Below are 24887 nucleotides of genomic sequence, written 5' to 3' on the forward strand. Positions count from 1 at the left end.
ACAATGACAGGGACTGCACCTGCTACCGTCCCCTTTAGGGATTTTTCTCTGTTTCCGAAGCCATGGGGCAAAAATAGATTTTCTTTCAAACCAGCACTGAAATAGTATACCAGGCTTGCCAAGGACGAAAAGGCCCCTGAGGCGCGGCACACAGGTCAGCTCCGCGAACCGCAGTCCTGGAACCTCCATTTGGGGGCGATACCCGTGACAGAAGATTCCAGAAACAAGCCTTGTCAGGCTATTGTGAGGCTGAGCAAACAAAACAAAAACAAAACACAATAAAAACCCACCGAAAACCACTAGGTACCAGAGTCGCGCGGCTTTCCACGGGCGAAGCACCTAAAAAGGTGAAAGGAAGGAAGCAGGAAGTGACGCATTCATAAAGGATACGGAAGTGACTGAACACCGGAAGTGTACTCGTTTCCAAAGTGACGGCCACGCCGCCACGCCCTCCAGCCTGCAGGAACTGAGACTCTGGAAAAAAAAACTCTGAGGAGAGCGTTCCTGCCGACGGCGGTTGCCGTCACAACCACCAGCGTGCCCCGGAGACCGGAGACTGCGGCCTCCGCGCCAGCAGCCGTGCGTGTGCGGTCCGCGGTCCGCACGGCTACCTCGGCTCCGGGTCTAGGGAGAAGGTCCTGGAAAAGCAGGGATTCTGTTGCCACAGCCCTAGAGACAGAAGCCTAGAAGGAGGGAACCGCCACACCAAGATCTCTTCAGTAAGAGTAAGTGAGGACCGCGGCGTTTCCCGAAGGGACTCGAGAAGACCCAGTGAAGACCTAAGGCAGCACCGCTGCGTCTCTCAGGAGAGAATTAGGGAACAGGATGGCTACCTGCAGAGCAGCCCATGGGTAGCTGTGAGGGGCGACAGTGGCCAACGCAGTGGCGACGCGAGCCTAGGTGAAGTCGCTGGCTTGCATCCCTGCGACTTGAGGGCAACCGTCAACAAAGACGCCTGGGTGGACGTCCCTGAAACTCGAGGGCTCCGAACCAGTGACTCCGGGATCCGAGACAGTGAGGACTGCAGCGGTTCTTGGGAAGGAGCAAGTGTCGATGCCAGCCACTGCCTCAGTTCTTGTGAAGGAGTAAGTGATGAAGGGAGTTACGAGGCCAGAGACTCTTCTAGGGTGAACATCAGTGAAGAATCCAGCCACCGGCTCTGTGGCTTATGGGAGAGAGAAAGCGAAGAGGATTCCCGCTTAAGGGGCCCTTGGGAGAGAAGGGAGGATCGTGGATCACGCACCAGCGACGAGGAGTCCAGTTCTTACAGCAGTGGTCCATGCGTGGGAGCAAGTGAAGACCAGCTCAGCAGCAGGGACCTGGGCTCCACTCCTCCCCAGAGTCCAAGTCCGAGGATGAAAGACCACACTGTGCCTGGTGTGTCTAATCCAGGTCCCTCCAAGTCCAGTAGGGAGACTGCAGACTCAAGTGAGTCACAGTTTTTTGCTGTCATCCTTTGTTTAGGCCACAACACCTTTTCTAATTAAAGGGCATCCACCTGAGGCCCTGCTGACCTTTTCATTTTACTGTCATCCCTCTTCCCCTTTATTTCCACCGATTCCCAAAGCTACTCACCTGGCCTGTTCCCTTATTTGAGCTTTCCCTCTTCTACATCATTTGTCTGTCAGATATTTTACTTATATCAGACATCATTTGTTAAATATAGATATTTGTCAATTTTTTTCTGAGACATTTGACACTGGAGATGTCAAATTAGATCCATCTAATTTTTAACTTTTCATTCTTTCAGCTTCTTCTGTTTCTTCATCTATCTCTCTTCCTCCTCTTTCTGAGGGTGTTGTGTGACAAAACTTTTCCTGGGAAGAACCAGATAGGGATCCCACTTACCCCAGATAAGCATCCCAACAAACCAAAGTACTGGGTAACACCAGTTCAACTTGGTGAACCAATGAGTTTTATTGGGATCACTTGATGGAATGTGGGTAAGGGGATACTTACAGGAGAACAAATGACTCAAAGACAGCTGCCTCACCAAAACTCACCCCAGCATGGGGTGGACAGCTCAGGAAAGCTGGGAAACCTGGTGCATACAAAGAGCCAGCTGGCAGGCAGCTCAACAGGTTGGAAACTGTCTTTTCTAGGCAACTCGGTTGGTCTAAACCTCTTCCAAGCAGCTGGTCTCAGAGACTCTCTGCAGCTTTTTCCCTCAGAGATTTTTTTCTAGCTCAGCATTGGGAAAGAGGGAAAGGAAAGAACGTAAGAGCTGGAGAAAGGTGTGAAATGTGTAACAGTTCTGTCCCAGGATTAAAGAAGTCTATCCTGCAGGAAGCTCCTTAAGCAGGGAGGTAAACCACTTAAAATGACTTCCTAAGACTGATCAGATTCACTAGGCCTTTCCCTGCCTGCCAGAGTAAACAAAATTGGAGAGTCAGGCTCAGAAAAAAGGTAGCTGAGCTGCAAAGAATATTCAAAAGACATGTTGAGCTGCTGACCTGTGGGTATCTTCTATTGCTTTTACCATCTTTTCCTCACTCTTTGAATCTTCCCATGGTTTCAAGTTCATGAATCCCAAGAAGGGCTTTTGAGTGTGGGCCTAACTTGTAGTCTCTTTCCTTCTTTTTCCTTAAGATTTCGAGCCTAATCCTTAAGAAGCATCAAGCCAACACCTCCACCTCATTCTCTTGCTTATTTATTTTACTTGCCAAATCAGAGACTAACATGGAGGATGCTAGCCACATATCCCTTTCTCATTGCCATTGCTCCTTTACAGAAACAGGTTCCTACTTGGCTGACACCCAAGATACATTTCTAACTACACATAACAGAGTCCAGGCAACCTCTGCTATGCTTGCTGACAATCTTGACCCTTGTGTTTTAATCTCAAAGACTTGCAAATTTTCTTGTAAACTTTTTTTTTTGGTTCTTTTTTTTCTTTTTTTCGGAGCTGGGGACCGAACCCAGGGCCTTGCGCTTGCTAGGCAAGCGCTCTACCACTGAGCTAAATCCCCAATCCCTCTTGTAAACTTTTAACTGTTTTTACAGCACTTCCACGTCCCTCATTAATTAGGCTTGGCAATCCATACAGCGCAGACAAAGGCCAAAGTCCTGAGATTCTTCCCACAGACACTGCTAATCCTGATGGCTCAGATTTAGTTGTATGTTTCAGTACCATAGCAAGAACCATATAACTGCTATGAGAGCACAAAGGCATACTAACATACACCATACAAAAAAGGACAACTCTTGGAATTCCCTGCCCTTCAGACTTCTTACCCTTAATTGCATGCCATAGTACCCATAGCCAGGGCAATGCGCTCACTCTTCCATAACTCATCTTTGGTTCTGTTGTGACCCTGTTTGGTACCAGTTCTTTCTATCTTGGCTTCCGTTTTGTCTAAGGGGGACTTCTCTTCATGTTGGATTGTGACTGGGACATGAAACTGGAATAAACTGTGTCCTCTTTAAGCTACTTTTGCTTATGGTCTTCCATCACAGTAATAGGGTCCCTAACCATGACACAGCCTGGGCAAGTCATTCAAATGATCACTTCTAGCTTCTAGCAGTTTTTGACTTTTGGCAGTATTTGTAAACAGAACTCAACTATATTTCTCTGTGTATGCTTGTCTATCTAGATTTAGGATGTCAATTACACCTGAGACTTTAGTTGTCTGCTAGGACCAAGAAAAGTTATTGCTTTCTTTCTTTTCTTCTTTGTCTTCCTTATTTTCTTCTTCCTCCCTGTCTTTTTTTTATACTGTCTTATTTCATTTTATGTGTATGAGTGTTTTCCCTGCATTATGTACATGAACCACATGCACACTCGGTGTCCATGAAAACCAGAGGATCCCCTGGAACTACAATTACTGATGGCTGCGAGCCACCATATGGGTGCTGGGAACTGAACCTTGGTCCTCTGGAAGAGCAGCCAGTGCTCTTAACCACAGAAGGCTCTCCAGCCCCTCTTTCTTTTCTTTCTTTTTTCTTTTTCTTTTTCTTTTTGTTTTTTGTTTTTTTGTTTTTGTTTTTGTTTGAGACAGGGTCCTCAAGCTTATAGTGATCTGCCTGTCTCTGTCTTCCAAGTGTTGGGATTAAAGGCATGTTCCACCATGGCTGGCGATTGTTAATATTTGATATATTCAGTTCTTTTGTAGGAGGAATAGTGGGACAATGTTCATCTTGTGTATCTCAGAACTAGAACCTAGAGTATGATTAAGATATATTTAGTTGGTTTCAGTATTTAGTTTATATAAACAGTGCTTAGTGAATATTTTATACAAATTTTATTCTTGGGAATGTATATCAGGGCAGCTGGAATTTCTCATGTTTCAACATTGTATGCTTACATTAGTTATTGTCTTTTCCTAGTCACAACATTGTCTTATCTATCTTTGATATGTATACACATAAACTTTCCTCTGTTAACAAGGATGCTTGTGTGATTTGTTCTTTGTTTTAAACTACTCTAAATTTTGTAGTAAATTATTCAGAAAGCTAAAGTGATGTGCTTTCTCAGGTTCATTGCTGTAGTCCTATTTTTTTTTAAACAGTTCTGTAATATAGTTGAAGAAATTTGGGTTTTCAGTAGGTTCCAGGAACAAGGTGCCCTTTGGTAGCATACATGACGCAGTACGGGCTGGCGATGTCAAGCAGCTTTCAGACATCGTGGAACGTGGAGCCAACGTTAATGAAGTGGATGCGCTCCATCAGTTTACTCCTTTACATTGGGCTGCACATTCTGGAAGTTTAGAGGTAAGAATTTATAACTACTATTAAACTAAATAAGTTGACGATTATACTTTCTAAATTTAGTGTACAGGGAAAAGACTTCATGCTTGGCACTCAAAGTAATCTTTTATGTTTGATCTGTTACTTGAGTGCTCTTTAGTAGGGCTCTCTAGCAAATTAGACCTAAGTTTAGCGTTGTAAGGTGACTGCTTTCAGTGCTTATGAGTTAGCTAAGAAATTGAATTGCCAGGACAGCTTTGCTTCTTCGTGTCTGGGGTTCTGGTCAGAAGATTCAAAGACGACAGCAGGGGATATAGCTCAGTGGTAGAGCACCTGCCCGACATACCACAAGAACCTAAATTCACTTTCCAGGACTGAACAAAAGTAGTGGGACGAGGCCAGACTCTCTTGAAGTCTCATTGACTCAGATATCTGGTGGTTGATGCTGGATATAGACTGAGTGCTTTATTTCCAACTAGATGTTTTTGTAAGTTCTCTCTGCTCTGGGTTAGTTTGTGCTTCTTTACAATCTGGTGACTAGGTTCTAAAGACAAGCAGAGAGGCTAACTTGTAGAGGATAGCATAGTGAGTTTAAAGTCCCAAAGATCACTTCTTAGGGGTCACTCCTCTTCAGAAAGCGAAATATTCTATAGTTTTGGCATTTATTAGACTCACTTATATTTTAAGCAATTATTGTACGTTGTTACATAATTCTTTTGACTGATATTATACAGATAGCAATTCTGTGTGGACCATTCTCCACGTTTCATTTGTTCAACAATATGCATTTGAGTTTAAGCCATGTGGTTTTATATATGTCCTTTAGTCTGTTGTTTCAGGCTTATTCTTAGTTTATTCTTAGAATTATAGAATTTATTCATTTTCCATTAATACTTAGTTGATTTCAATTTTTAGTTTGTATAAATAATGCTTAATGAATATTTTTTTTTCTTTTTTCTTTTTTTCGGAGCTGGGGACCGAACCCAGGGCCTTGCGCTTGCTAGGCAAGCGCTCTACCACTGAGCTAAATCCCCAACCCCTTAATGAATATTTTTTACAGGTCTAATTCTTGGGCTTATATAAAAGGGCAATTGGAATTTTGCATGTTTCAAAGTCGTATGCTTCCAATAGCTAGTATCTTTTATTTGCCTATAGACTATAGTAGGTTTAGTCACAAAGCTGCCTTATCTATTCCTAACAATTATACACATACTTTTTTCTGTGCACATGACTGTATGATTTGTTCTTTGTTTTTGACTACTCCACTTCAAGCAAAAAGATCTGGATCAGATAATATCCCTGTGTCAGTGTGGCCTCAGTTGAAGTGACCAGGAATTTTTACTTTGATGTGTCAGTGGATCCCGCTCACGAGGGAGACATGTGCCTTGTTTTTCCTCTGTCAGCTTGTAGCTGTAGGTCTCTGTTTCCTTCTGTATCAAAAGTCTGCATTCTGGCAAGTTTTCCATGTTTTGTGTTTGAGTTATCACTAGTTCATCAAAAGTGGAATTTTATCTCCCTTCTTTTCTTCCTTCTTTCCTTCTTTCTGCTTTTTGGCTGACTTTAGAAAGAAGCAACAAAACAAAACAACAAAACAACAACAAAACCCTTCAAAAAACCAAAAAACCTGACTTTATTCTGCCACATTCAAACAGGAGACCTTGCAAATTTTTTTCTCTTCCTGGTACTCATTCAGCCTTACTGATTACCTTCACATAATTTTTAAAGCTTTGAAAATGATTTTATTTACTTATATTTTAGACAGAGTCTCACTGTGTAGCCCTGCCTTGGCTGGAACTCCCTTTAGATCAAGCTGGCCTCAGACTCAGATCCACCTTCCAGTGCCTCTGCCTCCTAAGTGATGGAATTAAAGTCCGGACTTCAGACTATCTCTGATGCTATCTTTCCCAGGCTCTTGGCTACTGAGCCTGGAGTTTTTCTCTAAAGTATACCTGGGCCTAGTGTTATTGTTTTTGTTCTTGGTTCACTTTCAGAAATTGTCCTTCTTGTAGGGAAATTGTACTATGTAACCAAGTAAAACTATTCTATGAAGGTTGGGCATGGATAGATAGCTCTAGTCCCAGGCTGAAGAGGAAGCGCTACCCTTTTCTAGCTGAGATCCAGTAGATTTTCTTTGTTTTTTATTCATGTGTTTGTATGTCTGCAATGATGTGCATTTGTGAAAGTGCCTGAGGAGCCCAGAAAAGACAGATCTCCTGGAGCCAGACTCATAGGCTGTTGTGAGCCACCTGGCATGAAGGCAGACATAAACCCTGGTCCTCTGGAGCCGCAGCCGCTGTTCTCAGCTGTTGAGTCATCTCACCAGCATCTCCTTTAAAGAATTCATTTACTTTTTATTTTTTAAAAAGACAGATTGTATTATAGCCCAGGCTGACCTTGAACTCCTTTATAGTTGAAGCTCTTTAACATGTACTCTTCCTGCCTTCACTGCTAAATGCTAGGATTACATTGTGCACCCACGCGTGTGTGCAGCACTGGGGATCTAACTCAGGACATTGATTATGGCAACTCTACCAGCTGAGCTACATCCCCAGACAAGCGTCAGTAGATTTCCTCAAGTACGTGCTATACATCTTGTTATGTACCTTTGCTCAGTTTCCAGACTTAAAAAGGTCAGTTTTGACAGCACTGTTAATTTTGTTATTGATTATGTGAAAGTCTTGCCCAAGTCCATCCTTCAACAGCTTCTGAAGCCCTGTAAAATTTTCCAGTTTTTAAATTTGGTTGGTCTCAGTATGTTTGTTCACTGTACTCTCAAACTACTGAACTGAAGAAATCCTTTTTGCATCAGGCTCTTGATGAGCTGGGACTTTAGATACATGCTATGCACCTACTATTTAATTTGCTTTTGAAAAATTTAATATTTTACATGTATGGAAGTTTCGCATGCATGTATGTTCGTGCACCATGTATGTGCCTACTGCTGTCAGAGGCCAGAAGAAGGTGTCAGATCCTCGGGACTGTAGTTACAGACAGTTGTGAGCCATCGTGTGGGCACTGGGACTGTAGTTACAGACAGTTGTGAGCCATTGTGTGGGCACTGGGACTGTAGTAACAGACAGTTGTGAGCCATCGTGTGGGCACTGGGACTGTAGTTACAGACAGTTGTGAGCCATTGTGTGGGCACTGGGACTGTAGTTACAGACAGTTGTAAGCCATCATGTGGGCACTGAGACTGTAGTTACAGACAGTTGTGAGCCATCGTGTGGGCACTGGGACTGTAGTTACAGACAGTTGTGAGCCATCGTGTGGGCACTGGAACTGTAGTAACAGACAGTTGTGAGCCATCGTGTGGGCACTGGGACTGTAATTACAGACAGTTGTGAGCCATTGTGTGGGTTCTGGGCTCTAACACCAGGTCCTCCCTCCTAACTGCTGCCATTGTGTACTTATCTATTGATTGATTGAATGAGTTTTTAACAAAGGCAAATATGATTAATGGAGAGCAAATAACATTTTTATTAGTTGTCCCAGTTGAACATTCATGTGAAATGAATGCCAATTTCAACCCACATATAGTTCCATATAGGATTTATCCAAAATATATCATAATTAAATATAAAACTTATAAGACTTATATTAAAAACAGAATCAAATCTTTGTAAATCATATACTTGATGGAAAATTGCAACTAGTTTAAATAAGGAATACTTAAAACTGAACAGTAAATGCCCCTCAGCCCCCGCAAAAAGAAAAAAAAAAAGCCCACACAAATGGGCAAATGTTGATGTTTTCTCAGGATGTGTTGTTGATTGGTAGCAATTGAGCCTTGTGAGTTCAACATCATTAACTATTAGAGAAATGCAAACTAAGATTACAGTGAGAAGCCAACATATGCATAAGAATAGTGAAAACAATAAAACTGTCCCTAAAGTGACAGTGCCATGCCCAAGAATGCAGAGATCCTGAGGCCCTCATGCATTCCGGTAGAAGGTAAAATCAAATCTAGCAGACATTTGAATACTTTGTTATAATGTAGAATGTACATTATTTTTATGCAGTAGCAGCTTCCTTACATAGTTATTCAAGAGAGGAGCTAAAGCAGCACATGGGTATTTATCATGGCTTTGATTTCCATGAGCTAACAATTCTAACACATAGTATTGTTTCCACAAGTGTTTGGTGAATAAATGAATGACTCATGATCGTTAGTCAGGTAGAGCTCTTTAAAAAATGGGGCCAGCAAGAGGACTCAGCAAGGAAAGGTGCCTCTTGCTAAATTTGACAACCTTAAAGTTCAGTCCCCGGAACCTACATGACGGAAGGAAATGGCTAGCTGTCACAAGTTGTCCTTTTACTTCCATGAGGTGAATGTGAACTGTGAAGACAAAATAATGAATAAATAGAATAAAAAGAACAGTAAAAAAAAGAGTAGTGCCCATAGCATTCATGCTTACTTAAACATTTAAAAATGGGTCAAAGATGGTCAGTTGTTTCCAGTAGAACCTGGAAAGTTCCACATTGAAAGATAGTAACAGCTTCTGCAGCCCAGGCCTCTAGGTACAATCACACAGTGAGATTTGGTTTAGTTTAAGACACTCAGGTTTTATTTCACTGGCTGTTTCTCCTTTTTAAAACCTCTGCTATATACATTTTAGGGACACTATCACAGTAACAGTGTGTTCTGATACAGAAGTGTCTGGATCCATTCGAAGAATTGTAGAAGTTTGGAATTTAAGTGCTAGCTATGTGTTCCCAGCTACTTGGAAGGATGAAGCAAGGATTCATTTCAATCCAGTGTTCAAGGCCATCTTGGACAGCATTGCAGGACTGAAACTCTTGAGAAGAAAGGAAAAGATTTGTTATATTTTTCATTTGGTATGGTAGTGTGCACATACGAGTGCATGTGCATTCGTGTTCTGACCCAGCCCAGAGAGGTGTTGGATTCCCCTGGAGCTAGAGGGAGAGGGTTATGAGCTACTTGACATCAGTGCTGGGAACGGACTCCCGTCTCCAGGAAGAACAGCAAGTTCTCTTAACTGCGGAGCTCTCTTTCTAGCTGTGGAATAGAAACATAAAAAAGGTAATAGTAATTGACAATTGGCAGCTCTTGAGGGAACTTGGCTCACAGATTGGTTTGTTTTGGCATGAACACTATTAGCTAAGTGGTATATTTATTGGACTAGCATTTATTTCACTCATAGCAAGAAATGCCAATAATTCAGTATCAAGTGTATCTGGTAGACAAGGAATGTGTCTTCCAGTTTGCTATGGTTCCCATTACTTTTTCTGACTTTCTTAACAGTGAAGTCAGGGTTGCTTGCTAGGCCTCGGTGTTTGTGCATTTTATTTTCTTACACTGGGCTTAATGCTCATCTGTTGTTTCTCATGCTACAATAAGAATCTTATAACAGACTAAATTTAAAAGTTATAAAAATACTAAAAGCATCTGGTTTATTTTTCTCTTAGTGCCTTCACTGGCTACTCTGGAATGGTGCGGATTCCACACAGACAACTACAAGGGGATGGACAGCAGCTCACGTAGCTGCCATCCGGGGTCAGGATGCCTGCTTGCAGGTAAGGATTTTGGTGACTGTTTTTCTTTATTTTTTTAAATTCTTTTTAAATTAATTTAATTTAGTTACTTCACCATAGCTCTGTTGGGATATTGCCATTATTCTTTTGGGTCCAGCTCTTGATCCATTTCTATGCTGAAAGGAAGGATCGACTGATACCAGCTAAATGATATGTAACTGGAGATTTTTAAATCTATGAAGTAATTGGGCTGTTTTGAGTGATGTCACAGTCATGTCTGGAGTGTCTTCTTTGTAGCTTGCTTTTTTTTTTTTTTTTTTTTTTTCTTTGCAAATGTTTTTATTGTTTCATTTTTGTTGTTCAATTTTTAGCTCTCAAAGTGATGGGCATTAATGCCAGAAGGTAGGCAGTGAGAGCAAAGAGAAAATACAATAGTAACTCTAGGGGAAATGAGTCAAGTGAAGCTTTACCGGATACATATCGCCACTATTCTAGTGCCATTATTCTCTCCAACAAGCATTAGCTCAGGTCACTCCCTGTGCCTTGACTTTCATTTTCTGCTCCACAGTGACCTCTTCCCTCTTTAGACTTTTTATATTGCTTATTTTGGTACTGTGCTACGTGCTTGCTCCTTATCCATGTCTTCTTTGTGGAATTGATTATTTATCCCTACAAATGTCCTCATTCCCTAGGTTGATAAGTTGTTTATTATTATTATTATTATTTCTAATCATTAGTTATTATTTTATGACTCCTAAAACACAGTAAGTACTCAGTATATTATTTATGACTGATTGACTGTTTAGATGAGATACAGTCATGAGGATTATTTTTAAAAAACCCTTGGTAGGAATTATGACTGAGTAATCCTTTGCTAAGGTACTGGTAAATAAAGACTGGTTAAAATAGTAATTCTGAGTGGGAAGAAAAGAACTGACTAGGAAGGAGTTGCGGAGTAGCGGCACGGTACAGCCAGGGCTAGCATGGTAAGGCTCTTGTTCCATTCTCAACACCAAGTGAAAAAAATGTACTAAGAGATCACTTGTTAGAATAGATTTTAATTTTTAGAGCTGTGGTATGTTCAGCAAAATTGGACAGAAGATACATAGATTTTGAATTGGTAGGTTGGTTTCCCAGCCAGTGAATCTCTGGAGGTACGGCACACTCATCTGACATGAAAGTTTACATTGGGGTTCACTCTTGGTATTGTCTTAGGGTTTTACTGCTGTGAACAGACACCATGACCAAGGCAAGTCTTATAAGGACAACATTTAATTGGGGTTGCCTTATAGGTTCAGTTCATTATCATCAAGGTGGGATCATGGCAGCGTCCAGGCAGGCATGGTACAAGAGGAGCTGAGAGTTCTATGGCTTTATTTGAAGGCTGCTAGTGGAAGACTGACATTCATGCAGTTAGGATAGGGTCTTAAAGCCCACACCTATGGTGACACACCTCCTGCCTCAGGATCCCAAGTTCTAGGATTACAGGGACCAGCATACCTAATGATCACTAATGTCTTTCAGTGCTTGGTATTTTATTGTTTGAATGTTTGTTCCATTACCCACTCACAGTATCTTTGTTCCAATTCTGACAGTATGAATAAAGCTAATAACTATTCATTTTAGTCTCTCATTGGACATGTTTTCAATTTTATTAGGTATTTACCCAAATACTAAGAAGTATATGATTGGGCTGGAGAGATGGCTCAGTTGTTAAGAGCACTGACTGCTCTTAAGGTTCTAAGAGGTTCTAAGTTCAATTCCCAGCAACCACAAGGTGGCTCACAGCCATCAATAATGGAATCTGATTCCCTCTTCTGGTGTGTCTGAAGACAGTGACAGTGTACTCATATAAATAAAAGTGTATGATTGTTAGATTATGGTAAGATTGTGTTTTGTTTTATAAGAAGCTACCCTTCATCTTCAAAGTACCCAACCCGTGGTTCCTCATCCTTACCAGCTTTTGTATTGTCAGTATTCTGGATTTTGGCCATTCTAATAAGTAGAAAGTGGCTGTTTACTATTGTGTACATTTGTTTCTCTGGTGGCCTTTGATGTGTAGTGGCTTTTCATATGCTTATCTTCTTTGGTCAGTGTCTGCTCTGAACATTCTTTGGAAGTATTGGAGACTGATCTCAAGGTCTGCTGTACATTAAGAAAGTTACCAGTGTGCTACATCCACAGCCCTCACCAATGTTAAAATTGAATTCTTAACATTTAAGAGTGTGTTTTATATCTTGGGTAACAATATTTTTTTTATCAGCCTGTGTCTTTTAACAAACATTTTCTCTGCGTATGAACTGTCTTTCTTCTCTTCCCAGTGTCTTTTTTTGTGTTTAACTTCAAAACAGTGTAGTTTATCAATTCTTTCACGGATTGTACATTTGGTATTGTATCTAAAAAATAGTGGTCTAGCCCTGAGTCATCTAGATTTTTTTCCCTCTAGGATATTATAGTTTTATATTTTGTGTGCATGGTCCATTTTAAATTAATTTCCTCCCTCTCTCCCTCCCTCTCTCCCTCCCTCTCTCCCTCCCTCCCCTCCTTCTTTTGGAGACAGGGTCTTTCTACATAGCCCTGGCTATACCAGAACTTGCTATGCAGGCCAGGCTGGCCTCAAACACACAGAGATCCTTCTGCTTCTGCTTTCTTAGTGCTGGGATTAAAGGCATGTGCTACCATACCTGGCCACATTAAATTTTTAAAAATGTTTGTGAGGTCTGTGCTTATGTTCAGCATTTTTACACGGGATTCCCAATTGTTTTGGCACCTGTGTGTCAAAAAGACAATCTTTCTCCTTTTCCAGAGTTGACTGTGCTTATGTGGGTCTATTTCTAGATGCTTTATTCAGTTTCATTGAAATATTTGCTTATTCTTTGGCGAGTATTACTTTGTTTTGATTTTTTGAAATGAGTCTTGAACTTGGAAAGTGTCAGTCCTCCAACCTTGTGGTTTGAATATGCTTGTCCCAGGGAGTGGCATTATTAGAAGGTGTGGCCTTGTTGGAATAGGTGTTGGCTAATAATAAGAAGAAGTGTGTCACAGTGGCGGGGGGTGGCCTTTGAAACACTGATCCTAGGTACCTGAGGGATCAATCAGTCTTCTTGCTGCCTTCTGAACAAGATGTAGAACCCTCAGCTCCTCCAGTGCTATGCTTTTCTGGACACTGCCATGCTCCCAACTTGATGATAATGGACTGAATCTATAAGCCAGCCCCAACTAAATATTGTCCTTTATAAGAGTTGTCTTGGTCATGGTGTCTCTTTAGAGTAATGAAAACCCTAAGACACTTGTTCTTCTTTTTAAATATTGTCTTGGCTATTCTGGTCTTTTGCTTTTCTATAAACTTTAGTATCTGTTTGTTGATATCCAGAAAATATATCACTGGGTTTTGATTGGGACTGATAGACTTGTGAAACTAATTCTTCCTCTGTTATATAGGAAGAAATCCTATAGTTCATGACGTGTATGGAAGTTGGCTTAGTTATGCATTTGGATGAAACCATTTAAGAACATTGACTTGGAACTCAACTAGCCAATTACAGTTCTGCAGGCAGTGTTACAGAAGATTTGAAAACCCATTCTAGGATTACCTAAAGAATGTATCACACTTTACATTTCATGTATAATAATCTTATTATAAATTAATTGCTTATGTTTACTCTGTATCTCCATTCATACTTTACCATCTGTATTCATGCATACTTTTCCCATTTCTCTGTTTCTAGGCTCTTATAATCAATGGAGCCAACCTAGCAACTCAAGATGACCGTGGATGCACTCCAGTACACCTTGCTGCCACTCATGGACACTCTTTTTCTTTACAAGTAATGCTGCGAAGTGGAGTGGTGAGGGACCCCTCTTAATTAGTCATAGTGTGTGATCATGCAGATGGACTAGCATTTGGTAGTTTGGTTATCTCTTCCTGACTTGCAGAATCCTTCCTATGACTTTGGGGAAGTCATTGTTTCCTTTAACTTTCCCACCTTTAAACATGGATGCAGCAATGTAGAGAAATTTCCCTTTGTTTCTCCTCATCATGAACAGTATAGAAAATATTTCAGAGGTTCTGTGTTTGACTGCTGGTTCAGAGCTTAACTGGGAAGTCTGAAGCTTTTAAACAAATATTCAACAGGTAATTATGTCTTTATGAATTTGTGTGTATCTTCATAATGCTTTAAAAAACTTATTTATTCTAATGTTTGTTTTTTAATTTATTAATCATTTTATTTGTTTACATTTCAAATGTTATTCCCTTTCCCAGTCTCCCATCCATGAACCCCCACTCCCTCCCCCTCCCCTTTGCCTCTAATAGGGTGCTCCCCCACCCACCCATCTGCTCTTGCCTCACCCCTCTAGTATTCTCCTTCTCTGGGGCATCAAGCCTCCACAGGACCAAGGGCCTCCCCTCCCATTGATGCCAGATAAAGCTACAGAGAAAGTCCTCTACTACATATGCAGCTGGAGCCATGGAGCTGCCCGTGTACTCTTTGGTTGGTGGTTTAGTCTCTGGGACCTCTGGGTGGTCCAGTTAGTTGATACTGTTGTTCTTCCTATGGGGTGGCCATCCCCTTCAGCTCCTTCAGCCCTTTCCCTAACTCTTCCATTGGGGTCCCCAGGCTCAGTCCAGTGGTTGGCTGTGAGTATCTGCATCTGTCTTAGGTGCTGTCAGAGCCTCTCAGAGGACAGCCATACGAGACTCCTATCTGCAAGCACAGCTTGGTATCAGCAATAGTGTTGGGGTTTGGTGTCAGTGAATGGAATGAATTGCACAGTGGGGTGGTCTCTGGATGGCCTGTCCTTTAGCCTCTGCTGTGTTCCTACAAGGAAAATTGAGAGGTAAAATTTTTGAAATAGGTAGGTGGGTCCATCCCTCTACTAGGGGGTCATGTCTATCTGTGGGAGGTGCTCTCTTCAGGTTCTATCTCCTCGCTGTTGGGTATTTTGACTAACGTCATCACCATAGGATCCTAGGAGCCTTTCACATCCCTGGCATCTGGGGCTTTCTAGTGGTTCCCCAAGTTCCCCACCCCTCCACTGCTACTTATTTCTATTCATTTTCCTGGCCATCTGGACTTCTCTCCTGTCTCTTCCCATATCTGGTCCTACCCTCACCTCCTTTCTTTCTCCTTCCCTCTCCTACCGAGGTTCCTCCCTCCCTCTGCTTCTCATGTTTATTTTGTTCCCTCTTCTAAGTGGGTTTGAAATATCCACACATTGACCTTCCTTCTTATTAAGCTTCATGTGGTCTGTGAGTTGTATCATAGGTATTCTGAGCTTTTGGGCTAATATCCACTTAACAGTGAGTATATACTACGTATGTCTCGGTTACCTCACTCAGGATGATATTTTCTATTTCCATCCATTTGCCTACAAAATTCGTGAAGTTGTTTCTAATAGCTGAGTAGTTCTCCATTGTGTAAATGTACCACATTTTCTGTATCCGTTCTTTTGTTGTGTGACATCTGGGTCGTTTCCAGCTTCTGGCTATTATGAATAAGGCTGCTATGAACATAGTGAAGCATGTGTCCTTGTTATAGGTTGGAGCATTTGGGTATATGCCCAGGAGTGGTATAGCTGGATCTTCAGGTAGAACTATTTTCAATTTTCTGAGGAACTGCCAGAAAGATTTCTAAAGTGGTTGAACCAGCTTGCAATCCCACCAGCAATGGAGGAGTGTTCCTCTTTCTCTACATCCTCACCAGAATCTGCTGTCCCTTGATTTTTTGATCTTAGCCATTCTGACTGGTGTTAGGTGGAATCTCAGGGTCATTTTGATTTGCATTTCCCTGATGTCTAATGATGTTGAACATTTCTTTACATGCTTTTCGGTCATTTGAGATTCCTTAATTGAGAATTCTTTGTTTAGCTCTGTACTCCATTTTTTAATTGGGTTATTTGGTTTTCTGGAGTCTAACCTCTTGAGTTCTTTGTATATTTTGGATATAAGGCCTCTATCTGTTGTAGGATTGGTAAAGATCTTTTCCCAATCTGTTGGTTGCCGTTTTGTCCTAACCACAGTGTCCTTTGCCTTACAGAAGCTTTTCAGTTTCTTGAGGTCCTATTAGTCAATTGTTGATCTTAGAGCCTGAGCCATTGGTGTTCTGTTCAGGAAATTTCCCCCTGTAACGATATGTTCAAAGCTCTTTGCCATTTTCTCTTCTGTTAGATTCAGCGTATCTGGTTTGATGTGGAGGTCCTTGATCCACTTGGACTTGAGCTTTGTACAAGGAGATGGATCAATTTGCATTATTCTACATGCTGACCACCAGTTAAACCAGCACCATTTGTTGAAAATACTGTCTTTTTTCAATATATGGTTTTGACTTCTTGTCAAAGATCAAGTGACCATAGGTATGTGGGTTCATTTCTGGGTCTTCAATTCTATTCCATCAATCAATCTACCCGTCTATTTCTGTACCAATGGCATGTTTTTTTTTTTTTAATATATATATCACTATTGCTATGTAGTACAGCTTGAGGTCAGGGATGGTGATTTCCCCCAGATGTTCTTTTATTGTTGAGGATAGTTTTCACTATCCTGGGTTTTTTGTTATTCCAGATGAATTTGAGAATTGCTCTTTCTGTCTCTGCAAAGAATTGAGTTGTACTTTTGATGGAGATTGTATTGATTCTGTAGATTGCTTCTGATAAGATGGCCACTTTTACTATGTCGATCCTGCCAATCCATTAGCATGGGAGATCTTTCCATCTTTTTGAAGTCTTCTTTCTTCAGACATGTGAAGTTCTTGTCATACAGACCTTTCACTTGCCTGGTTAGAGTTATGCCAAGATATTTTATATTATTTGTGACTATTGTGAAGGGTGTTGTTTCCCTAATTTCTTTCTCAGCCTTTTTATCCTTTGAGTAGAGGAAGGCTACTGATTTGTTTGAGTTAATTTTATACCCAGCCACTTTGCCAAAGTTGTTTATCAGCTGTAGGAGTTCTCTGCTGGAATTTTTGGGATCACTTAAGTATGCTATCATATCGTCTGCAAATAGTGATATTTTGACTTCTTCCTTTTCAATTTGTATCCCTTTGACCTCCTTTTGTTGTCTAATTGCTCTGGCTAGAACTTCAAGTACTATATTGAATAAATAGGGAGAGAGTGGACAGCCTTGTCTAGTCCCTGGTTTTAGTAGGATTGCTTCAAGTTTCTTTCCATTTAGTTTAATGTTAGCTACTGGTTTGCTGTATATGGCTTTTACTATGTTTTGGTATGGGCCTTGGATTCCTGATCTTTCTGATACTTTTAACATGAAGGGGTGTTGTATTTTGTCAAAGACTTTTCAGCATCTAATGAGATGATCATGTGATATTTTTCTTTGAGTTTTTGGCTTCATTTTTTTTGAGACAGAGTTCCTCTGTGTAGCCCTGACTTTTATGGAACAATTTGTACACCAGGCTGGCCTTGAATTCAACAGAGGCCTGCCTCTGCCTCTGCCTCCTGAGTGCTGGGATTAAAGGCAGCATTAAAAGATTGTTTCATAACAATTCACTGAAAACTTCATTGTTCATGTGTTCATATCAGTGGGTGCAGAAAATATTTTTACTACATTAAATATTTGCTGTATAATCATAAGATTGCTATAAATTTAAGCTTTTAATTTTCAATTGCAGAATTGTCTAGATTTATCATTTTTCTTACAAATGGCAAGAAACTGAGTCCATTTTGAAAGTGAGTGAATTTTACCTGTAGGATCCCAGCGTGACTGACAAGAGAGAATGGAGACCTGTGCATTATGCAGCTTTTCATGGGCGGCTTGGCTGCTTGCAACTTCTTGTCAAATGGGGATGTGGCATAGAAGACGTGGACTACAATGGAAACCTTCCCGGTATTGCACTAAAGTGAAGATTGCAGTTTTCATTGATAAAATATTTAAATGCTTGATCATATTTAAGGAATAAAAATAAAATAAAATATAAAATAAATATAATATAAAATAATATAAATAATAATAATATAAATAATATAAAATAATAAATATAATATAAAATATAATATAAAATAAAATAAAAAAATAAAAATATTTCTTCACAGAGCTAAAATAGGAGATAAACTGATTTGAACTGTTTACTATAACGCCTGGGTTATGTACTCTATGAGATTTTTTTCTTGAGCTCTCAGCAATAGAGGAACTGGTCTCCCCCTACTCCCATTTTTTTTTTTTCCCGCCTCTCCTCCTCTTTCCTCAGTATTCCTGTGGGATTCAGCTGAGGGCTTACATAAGTTAAGCAGGTGCCTGGGCCCTGGGGTTAGTACTTTTTTTTTTTTTAATTCCCACCTCTGACACACAGGCAACTATTTTACTGTTTAGGTATCTAGGGGACACATGTGTATGTGTTTGTTATAGCAGTTTCAGTTTAATTTAAATAAATTGTATATAAAGTTCTATTGAAATTCAAAAGACAGATAACAGAAAGATTGGATTTTTGAAGGCTGGAGAAATGGCTCAACAGTTAAAATTATTTGCTGCTTTTTGTGGCTCTTCCAGAGGATCTTAGTTTAATCTCCAGGGCTCATCTCAGTTGGTTCACACCTACCTGCACCTCTAACTCCAGGGGATCGGATACCCTTTTCTGGACTTTGTGAGGTCACTTGTACTTACTTGTGTGCACATATACATTTAGTATTCTTTTTGTGAAGATTTGTTGGTTGGTGTGAATTCATTTTTTTAAATATATGAAAGTGATTTTACTTTGCGCTCATCCTTTTTAAACTTATTCTTTTGTTTGGTTAAATCTCTCTCTCTCTCTCTCTCTCTCTGTTTTCATGTGTTCGAGTGTGTGTGTTTAGATTGAATTTAGAATCTAGCATATGATCTCTACCAATGAGATACATTCTACCCTCCATCACAAATTTAAAGTATAATGTACATATGGAAAAGTACCCAGTTTTATGCATAGCCATTGTACTCATACATGATACGTCATTGAAACCATTAGGATTAGCTAATACCTATTTCTTGCACCTGGAATCTTCTTTCACACCCCTTCCGGTTACCTCCTACCATCCACAATTATCTCTGACTTCTGCTTATAAATCATTCCCCCTACTTTTGAACTGTATGTGATAAAATAATATATTAGTACTCCAAGTGACTGGCTTGTATTTTCCCAAGTAGGTGTACCGATTTTACCCCATAGTGGTATTTAAGGGTTTCACATGCAGCCGGGAGTGGTAGTGTGTGCCTCCAGTTACAGCACTTGAAAGGGAAGGGAAGATCAAGAATTAGGGGACTCTGTGTGCTGAATAGTGAGATGCAGGCCAGCCTGGGCTCTGGAGGGAATTTCTCTCATATGCAGAATCTAGATTTCAGTGCCTATAGAATTAAGTATGTAAAGGCAGTATGAAACACAGGGGCTGCGAGCATGACTCAGCAGGTAAGAGCATCTCCACTCTTACAGCAGACCTTAGCTCGTGCCTCAGCACTCACGTAGTACAGCTCACAACTGCCTAGAACTCCAGCTGGACATAGGCACACAGAGACATGCGCACATACAAGGAAGATTTTAAATCATAAAATACAGACATAGAAATATAATTTTAGACAAACATAATTAAGGCTTTATAAATATACATCTATATTTGTATAATAAAAATATATATGTATAATAAAGACAGGAAACCAGAAGGCAGAAGGAAAACTATTTGGGGATAGGGCAACAAGAAAGAGAAATGGGAGAGTGATTATCAGCAGTTTACAATAATACTGTGAAAATATCATAGTGAAATCCATTATTTTAATGCCAACTAAAAAAATTCATAAAGATGGTAAAATGGGAATATGGAAGAAATCATTGAAGTAGCCCCCATTTTATTAATCCTGGCCATTAACTAGTTGTTTTATGCTTAGTAATTCTCTTGAGTTATTGGATCTCTTGGTGATTTTAATTTGTATTTTTGCTCAGGACTACTGCCAGGGCACATCATTTTATATCTTTATGTTTAATGGTTACTTGGTTAGTTTCTGTTGTGATATACCAGTTCAGACATCCTTCCTTATATTCTGAGTCTTCTTCAAGAGCTGTAAGGGTTCTTCATAGAGTCTAGATGAAAGCCTTCAACTGCATACATTATACATATCTTTTCCGTTCTATACCTATTCCATTGTTTTACTCTTGAGACATCTTTTAATGAATAGAAGTTTACTTTTAATGTAGTCCAATTTAGTAATATCTTCTCTTTGTGGTTAGTACTTTTTATATTTGATTCAAAACTGCTCCTGCTTACTGTGATCACAGAGACATTTGTTTATCTTTGAGAAATTTCATTAGTTTAGTTTTATGTTTATATCTCCAACCTACTCAGAATTGACTTTTTTATGTGCTATACAAGGTCACAGTCAGTTTCATTTCAAGTATGTTTGATCATTTTTGTTGTTTTTTTGCTATTTTCTCATTAAAAAAGATCAAACTTGTGTTTTAAATATGTATACTTGTTATAATAGTATAATATAGATAAAAATTCCTGAGTAACTAGAGACACTCCTACAAACTTTTTATAGAGCAGATTTGGGGCTTAATAAAAATCTTTTATAGTGATTTAAGCATTAAAGGAAAAAGATGCTTAGAGAGACACATCACATATAATGAGTATGTGCTCTGAGAGAGATTTGTCCTCTCAAGACACTAATTTGGTCTATATATATCGAATGTCACCCATGTCTTAATGTTAGAGGTAACTGAGCAGAAAGTACAAAGTCATTGCTTTCATGTAGTGAGGGGAAAGATGAATGATCCAAACATACAACATTATATAGGGATACATGTTTGGATAAATATAGCAAAAAGGAGAAGAGGATAGTAGAGGAGTACAATTTAAAAGAGTGTCATGTCAGGAAATCCTTTATTGATAAAGTGATAGTTGGTGGAGACCAAAGGAATTGTCTTGTGGCTATTCTGAGGAAGAGGTGACGAGTCATGTGCTGTTGTGGTTTACATAGCAGCAAATAAGTGTGACCAGGTCAGACTAACAGGTGATGATGTCACATATTCCAAAAGCAACTAAAAGGGTTTGAACACTGTGTGATTGGAGCAGACTTATGTCTTAGCCTGTGATTCTCAACCTGGGTGTTGCGACCCCTTCTTATCTCCAAAAATATTGACATTGTAATTCATAACAGTAGCAAAATTAGAGTTATGAAGTAGCAACAAAAGTAATGTTATGGTTGGGGGGTTACCAGAACATGAGATGCTGTATTAAAGGGTTAGGAAGCGTTAGGAAGGCTGAGAAACCACTGCCTTGTCGGGTCATTTTGGCTGCCTGGCATGCTCAGGGCCCTGGGTTTAATCTCAGTGCCTGGGGAAAGGAAAACAGAAGTGCAGGGTTTAGCTACTGTCTGGTTCACTATTTATAGTGGTGTTGAATGGAGGAAGTGAGAAGTCAGGACGGAATTGGGTCCTATGTAAATTCTGAGCGAGACCTAGGAGTTTCTGTGGGGAGGGAGGGACAGAGGAAATCAAACCTGGACAATATAGGAAGGAGACAGTTTCCTAGAGTTAAGATGTGGAAGACAATGTCAGGACAATTTGAGGGAAGAGCTTAGTTTTGTTATGTTGTTAGAAATCTGTGAAGTGTGCAAGCGTATGTGATGAACAAGCCCTTAGGAGGGTTCATTCCAGGGAGAACCTTTTGGTAGGGCTGCAGAATGGCCCAGCATACATTGTATGTGCCAGCAAACTAGCCTCTGGACTTAAGAACTTTTCTTTCTAAGGCCAGGGCACAGTGGACCACCTTGTTTTCCTTTAATCATAGATTGCCCAAATATTGGACTTTTAATCTTTGAAGTCATTGCTTTATAACTCTCTCCTTCCCCCAAAGTTTTGGCTCTGACTGCCTTTCAGTCTGATCTTTACTTTTAAGAATTCTTTGAAATTTTTGTCTGTTCATCCCATTCTTATTTGTTTGTTTTGGTCCTTTGTAGCATTTAGAAATGAATTTTTTATTTTACTTTCAAAGATTTAGTGTGAAAATAGTTAGTTTGCTAATGTGTGCTTGGTATGCAGTCTTTGTTTTTGAGACAAGGTCTTGCTATGTAGCCCATGCTGGCTTTGAACTTGTACTCTTGCCTATGCTGCTCATATGGTGGGATTGCAGTTCTGTGCCTTCGTGACTGGCTAGTCTTAACTTAAGTTTTTGTATTTATTATAAAGAATAGTGAATTATAAGATGACAAATGCAGAATGATAGAAGTATCATTCATTTTTGCTTTTTCTCTTTTTCTTTTCATTTATTTTTTTAAGTATACACTGTGGGACTTATTATATAGACCAGGCCAGCTTTGAATTCAAAGAGATCTACCTGCCTATGCCTCTGGATTGCTGGGATTAAAGGTGTGCACCACTACACCTGCCTAGATCTATTTTCAAAAAAAAAAAAACCCAAAATTGAAACAGTGTGTATCTAAATAGTCACAGGCTGGACTGGTAGCCCAGGCTGGCCTGGAACTTTGCATTCCTTTTGCCCTTCCCATGAGGGGTTCTTGTGTTATAGCCATAAACTACCACAACCAGCTTTTCAAGGTATTTTATTGTCATTTTTAGGACTAATCCTATTCTTTTGTCTTCTTTACAGTTCACTTAGCAGCCATGGAAGGCCACCTCCATTGTTTTAAGTTCCTACTGAGTAGAGTGAACAGTGCAGTACAAGCCTTGAAAGCCTTCAATGATAATGGAGAAAATGTATTGGACCTGGCACATCGGTTCTTAAAACAGAACATTGTACAGTTTATTCAGGGGGCTGAGTATGAAGGAAGCCATTTAGATGATCAGGATGGTGAGTAGTTAACCACACATATTTTATTTTAATAGAGAATGGTAATAATATATGGAATCCAAAGACAAAGAACTTGTAAGGCAAATGCTACATTGAAAGTTATCATGTTACTTACTATCCATATTCATCCAGACTCTTTATTATGAAGCAGTTTAGACAAAGCATGTAGACAGTAATATAAAGAACAGTGTATGTGACTGTGTTGGCTAGTTTCATGTCAACTTGATACAATCTAAGTCATCTGAGAGGAGGAGCCTAAGTTGAGAAAATGCCCCCCTTAAAATCTAGCTGTAGGCCAGCCTGTAGGGCATTTTCTTAGTTAGCGATTGATGGCAGAGGGCCTAGCCATTATTGGTGGGACTATGCCTGGGCTGATGGTCTGTCCCTATGCAATCACTGAACTGCTTTGTGCTAATACAGATTAGCTTGCATTTTCTAGAGTTTTGTATATCGTCATTTTGAGAATTCATATGTATTCTGTGTACTTGTAGTTTATTCATTTGTAATTGCTATCGTGTGTTCTATGATCAGTTGAACTGAGGCGAGCATTTGCATTGCTTTCAGTTTGGGATTTGTCAGTAGAGTGGCTGTTATGTCTACATGGACATATGTTTCTATCCCTCTTAAGTACTAGGAGTGCAACAGGTGCTGGGTATATATCTAACTTTAGATACTGCTTAAGGAGCTGCTTTTCTTCTCCTCCTCCTCCCTCCCTCCCTCCTTCCTCCTCCCTCCTCCTCCTTCCCTCCCTCCCTCCTCCTTTCCTCCCTTTCTTTATGGTTGTTTGAAACAGGGTTTCTCCGTGAAGCCCTGGCTATCTTGGAACTATTCTGTAGACCAGGCTGTCCTCAAACTCAGAGATCCACCTGGCTCTGTCTCCCAAGTGCTGGGATTAAAAGCATGTGCCACCATGTCCATCAAGGAGCTGCTTTTCAAACTGCTCGCCAAAGTCCTCTATATCCTTGTCAACAAAGGCAGTTGGCACTCTGTTCTGCTTTTGTAGCCATTTTAATGGTTGTATGCTGTTTGCTAGAGCATCTTTTCCTGGACTGGTCACTCATGCTCCTTTTTTAATGAAATATCTTTTACTTTCTGACATCTTAAAGATAAGGCTTTTTTAGTTGTCGAGAGTTTTAATTTTTAATGTATTCTTGACATAAACTCTGTCAGATGTATATTGCAAACATTTTCTCCCATTCATATTCTTTTAGTTTTCAAAGTAAAATGTTAAATTATAACATGTAAGTTATAATTTGTAATTTTGTTGTTTTAAACAGTGTAGCATTTGGTGACATTTTATAATTCTTTTTTTTGTCAGTGTTTCAGTTGAACTCACCTGAAGTAGCTTCATACTTAAGATAATATTGAAACTGGATTGTGTGACAGCTTTAGGTAGGGAAAAGAACAAAGCCCTGCGTTTGCTAAAATGTTGACCTTTTTTCAGATTTAGCCTTTCCAGGCCATGTGGCTGCCTTTAAGGGTGATTTAGAAATGCTTAAGAAACTGATAGACGATGGGGTAATTAATCTGAATGAACGTGATGAAAATGGATCAACTCCCATGCATAAAGGTGAGCTCTTCCTGCTTCAGCTTCTGCTGTGATATCCTACGAGTTATTTAGCCTTGAAAGAAGCTATCAGAAACCTACCCTGGTGGACAGCAGTGAATGTTATATGGAATACACAGTCTCATTTCTAGTTAAGTGACTTTTATGATGCCAAATGTGGATGCCTTGTTGTAAGGGACCTTGTTGCAACAGTTTTTTTTAAAGAATTATTTTATTTTCCTCTTTTCTTTTTTTTAAATTTTATTTTGAATTTATTTTAAATTTTATTTACTGTATAGTCCTGTAAGTAGGCTGGCCTCAAATTCACAGAGATCACCTTCTTCTGCTTCTGTCCTGGGTGCTCAGATTAAAGGTGTGTGCC

At 39.9% G+C, this 24887-nt stretch overlaps 1 protein-coding gene across 2 annotated transcripts in view; it reads left to right on the forward strand.

The window, feature by feature from the left end:
- The first annotated feature begins 438 nt into the window (after positions 1–438).
- The window catches only part of Ankrd42 (ankyrin repeat domain 42), a 51802-nt gene continuing 27353 nt past the window's right edge, over positions 439–24887 (forward strand). The window contains exons 1-7 of one of the 2 annotated variants that reach the window (XM_032893217.1): positions 439–1428; positions 4547–4710; positions 10114–10221; positions 13908–14027; positions 17881–18016; positions 22759–22959; positions 24404–24529. In XM_032893217.1, coding sequence (XP_032749108.1) covers positions 1356–1428; positions 4547–4710; positions 10114–10221; positions 13908–14027; positions 17881–18016; positions 22759–22959; positions 24404–24529 — 928 coding nt within the window. In that variant the 5' untranslated portion in view covers positions 439–1355. Of the gene's footprint in view, positions 1429–4543; positions 4711–10113; positions 10222–13907; positions 14028–17880; positions 18017–22758; positions 22960–24403; positions 24530–24887 lie in introns of both variants that reach the window. The other variant, XM_032893216.1, reaches the window with a different exon arrangement.

The sequence above is a fragment of the Rattus rattus genome, chromosome 2, assembly GCF_011064425.1.
Source record: "Rattus rattus isolate New Zealand chromosome 2, Rrattus_CSIRO_v1, whole genome shotgun sequence".
Classification (NCBI taxonomy): domain Eukaryota; kingdom Metazoa; phylum Chordata; class Mammalia; order Rodentia; family Muridae; genus Rattus; species Rattus rattus.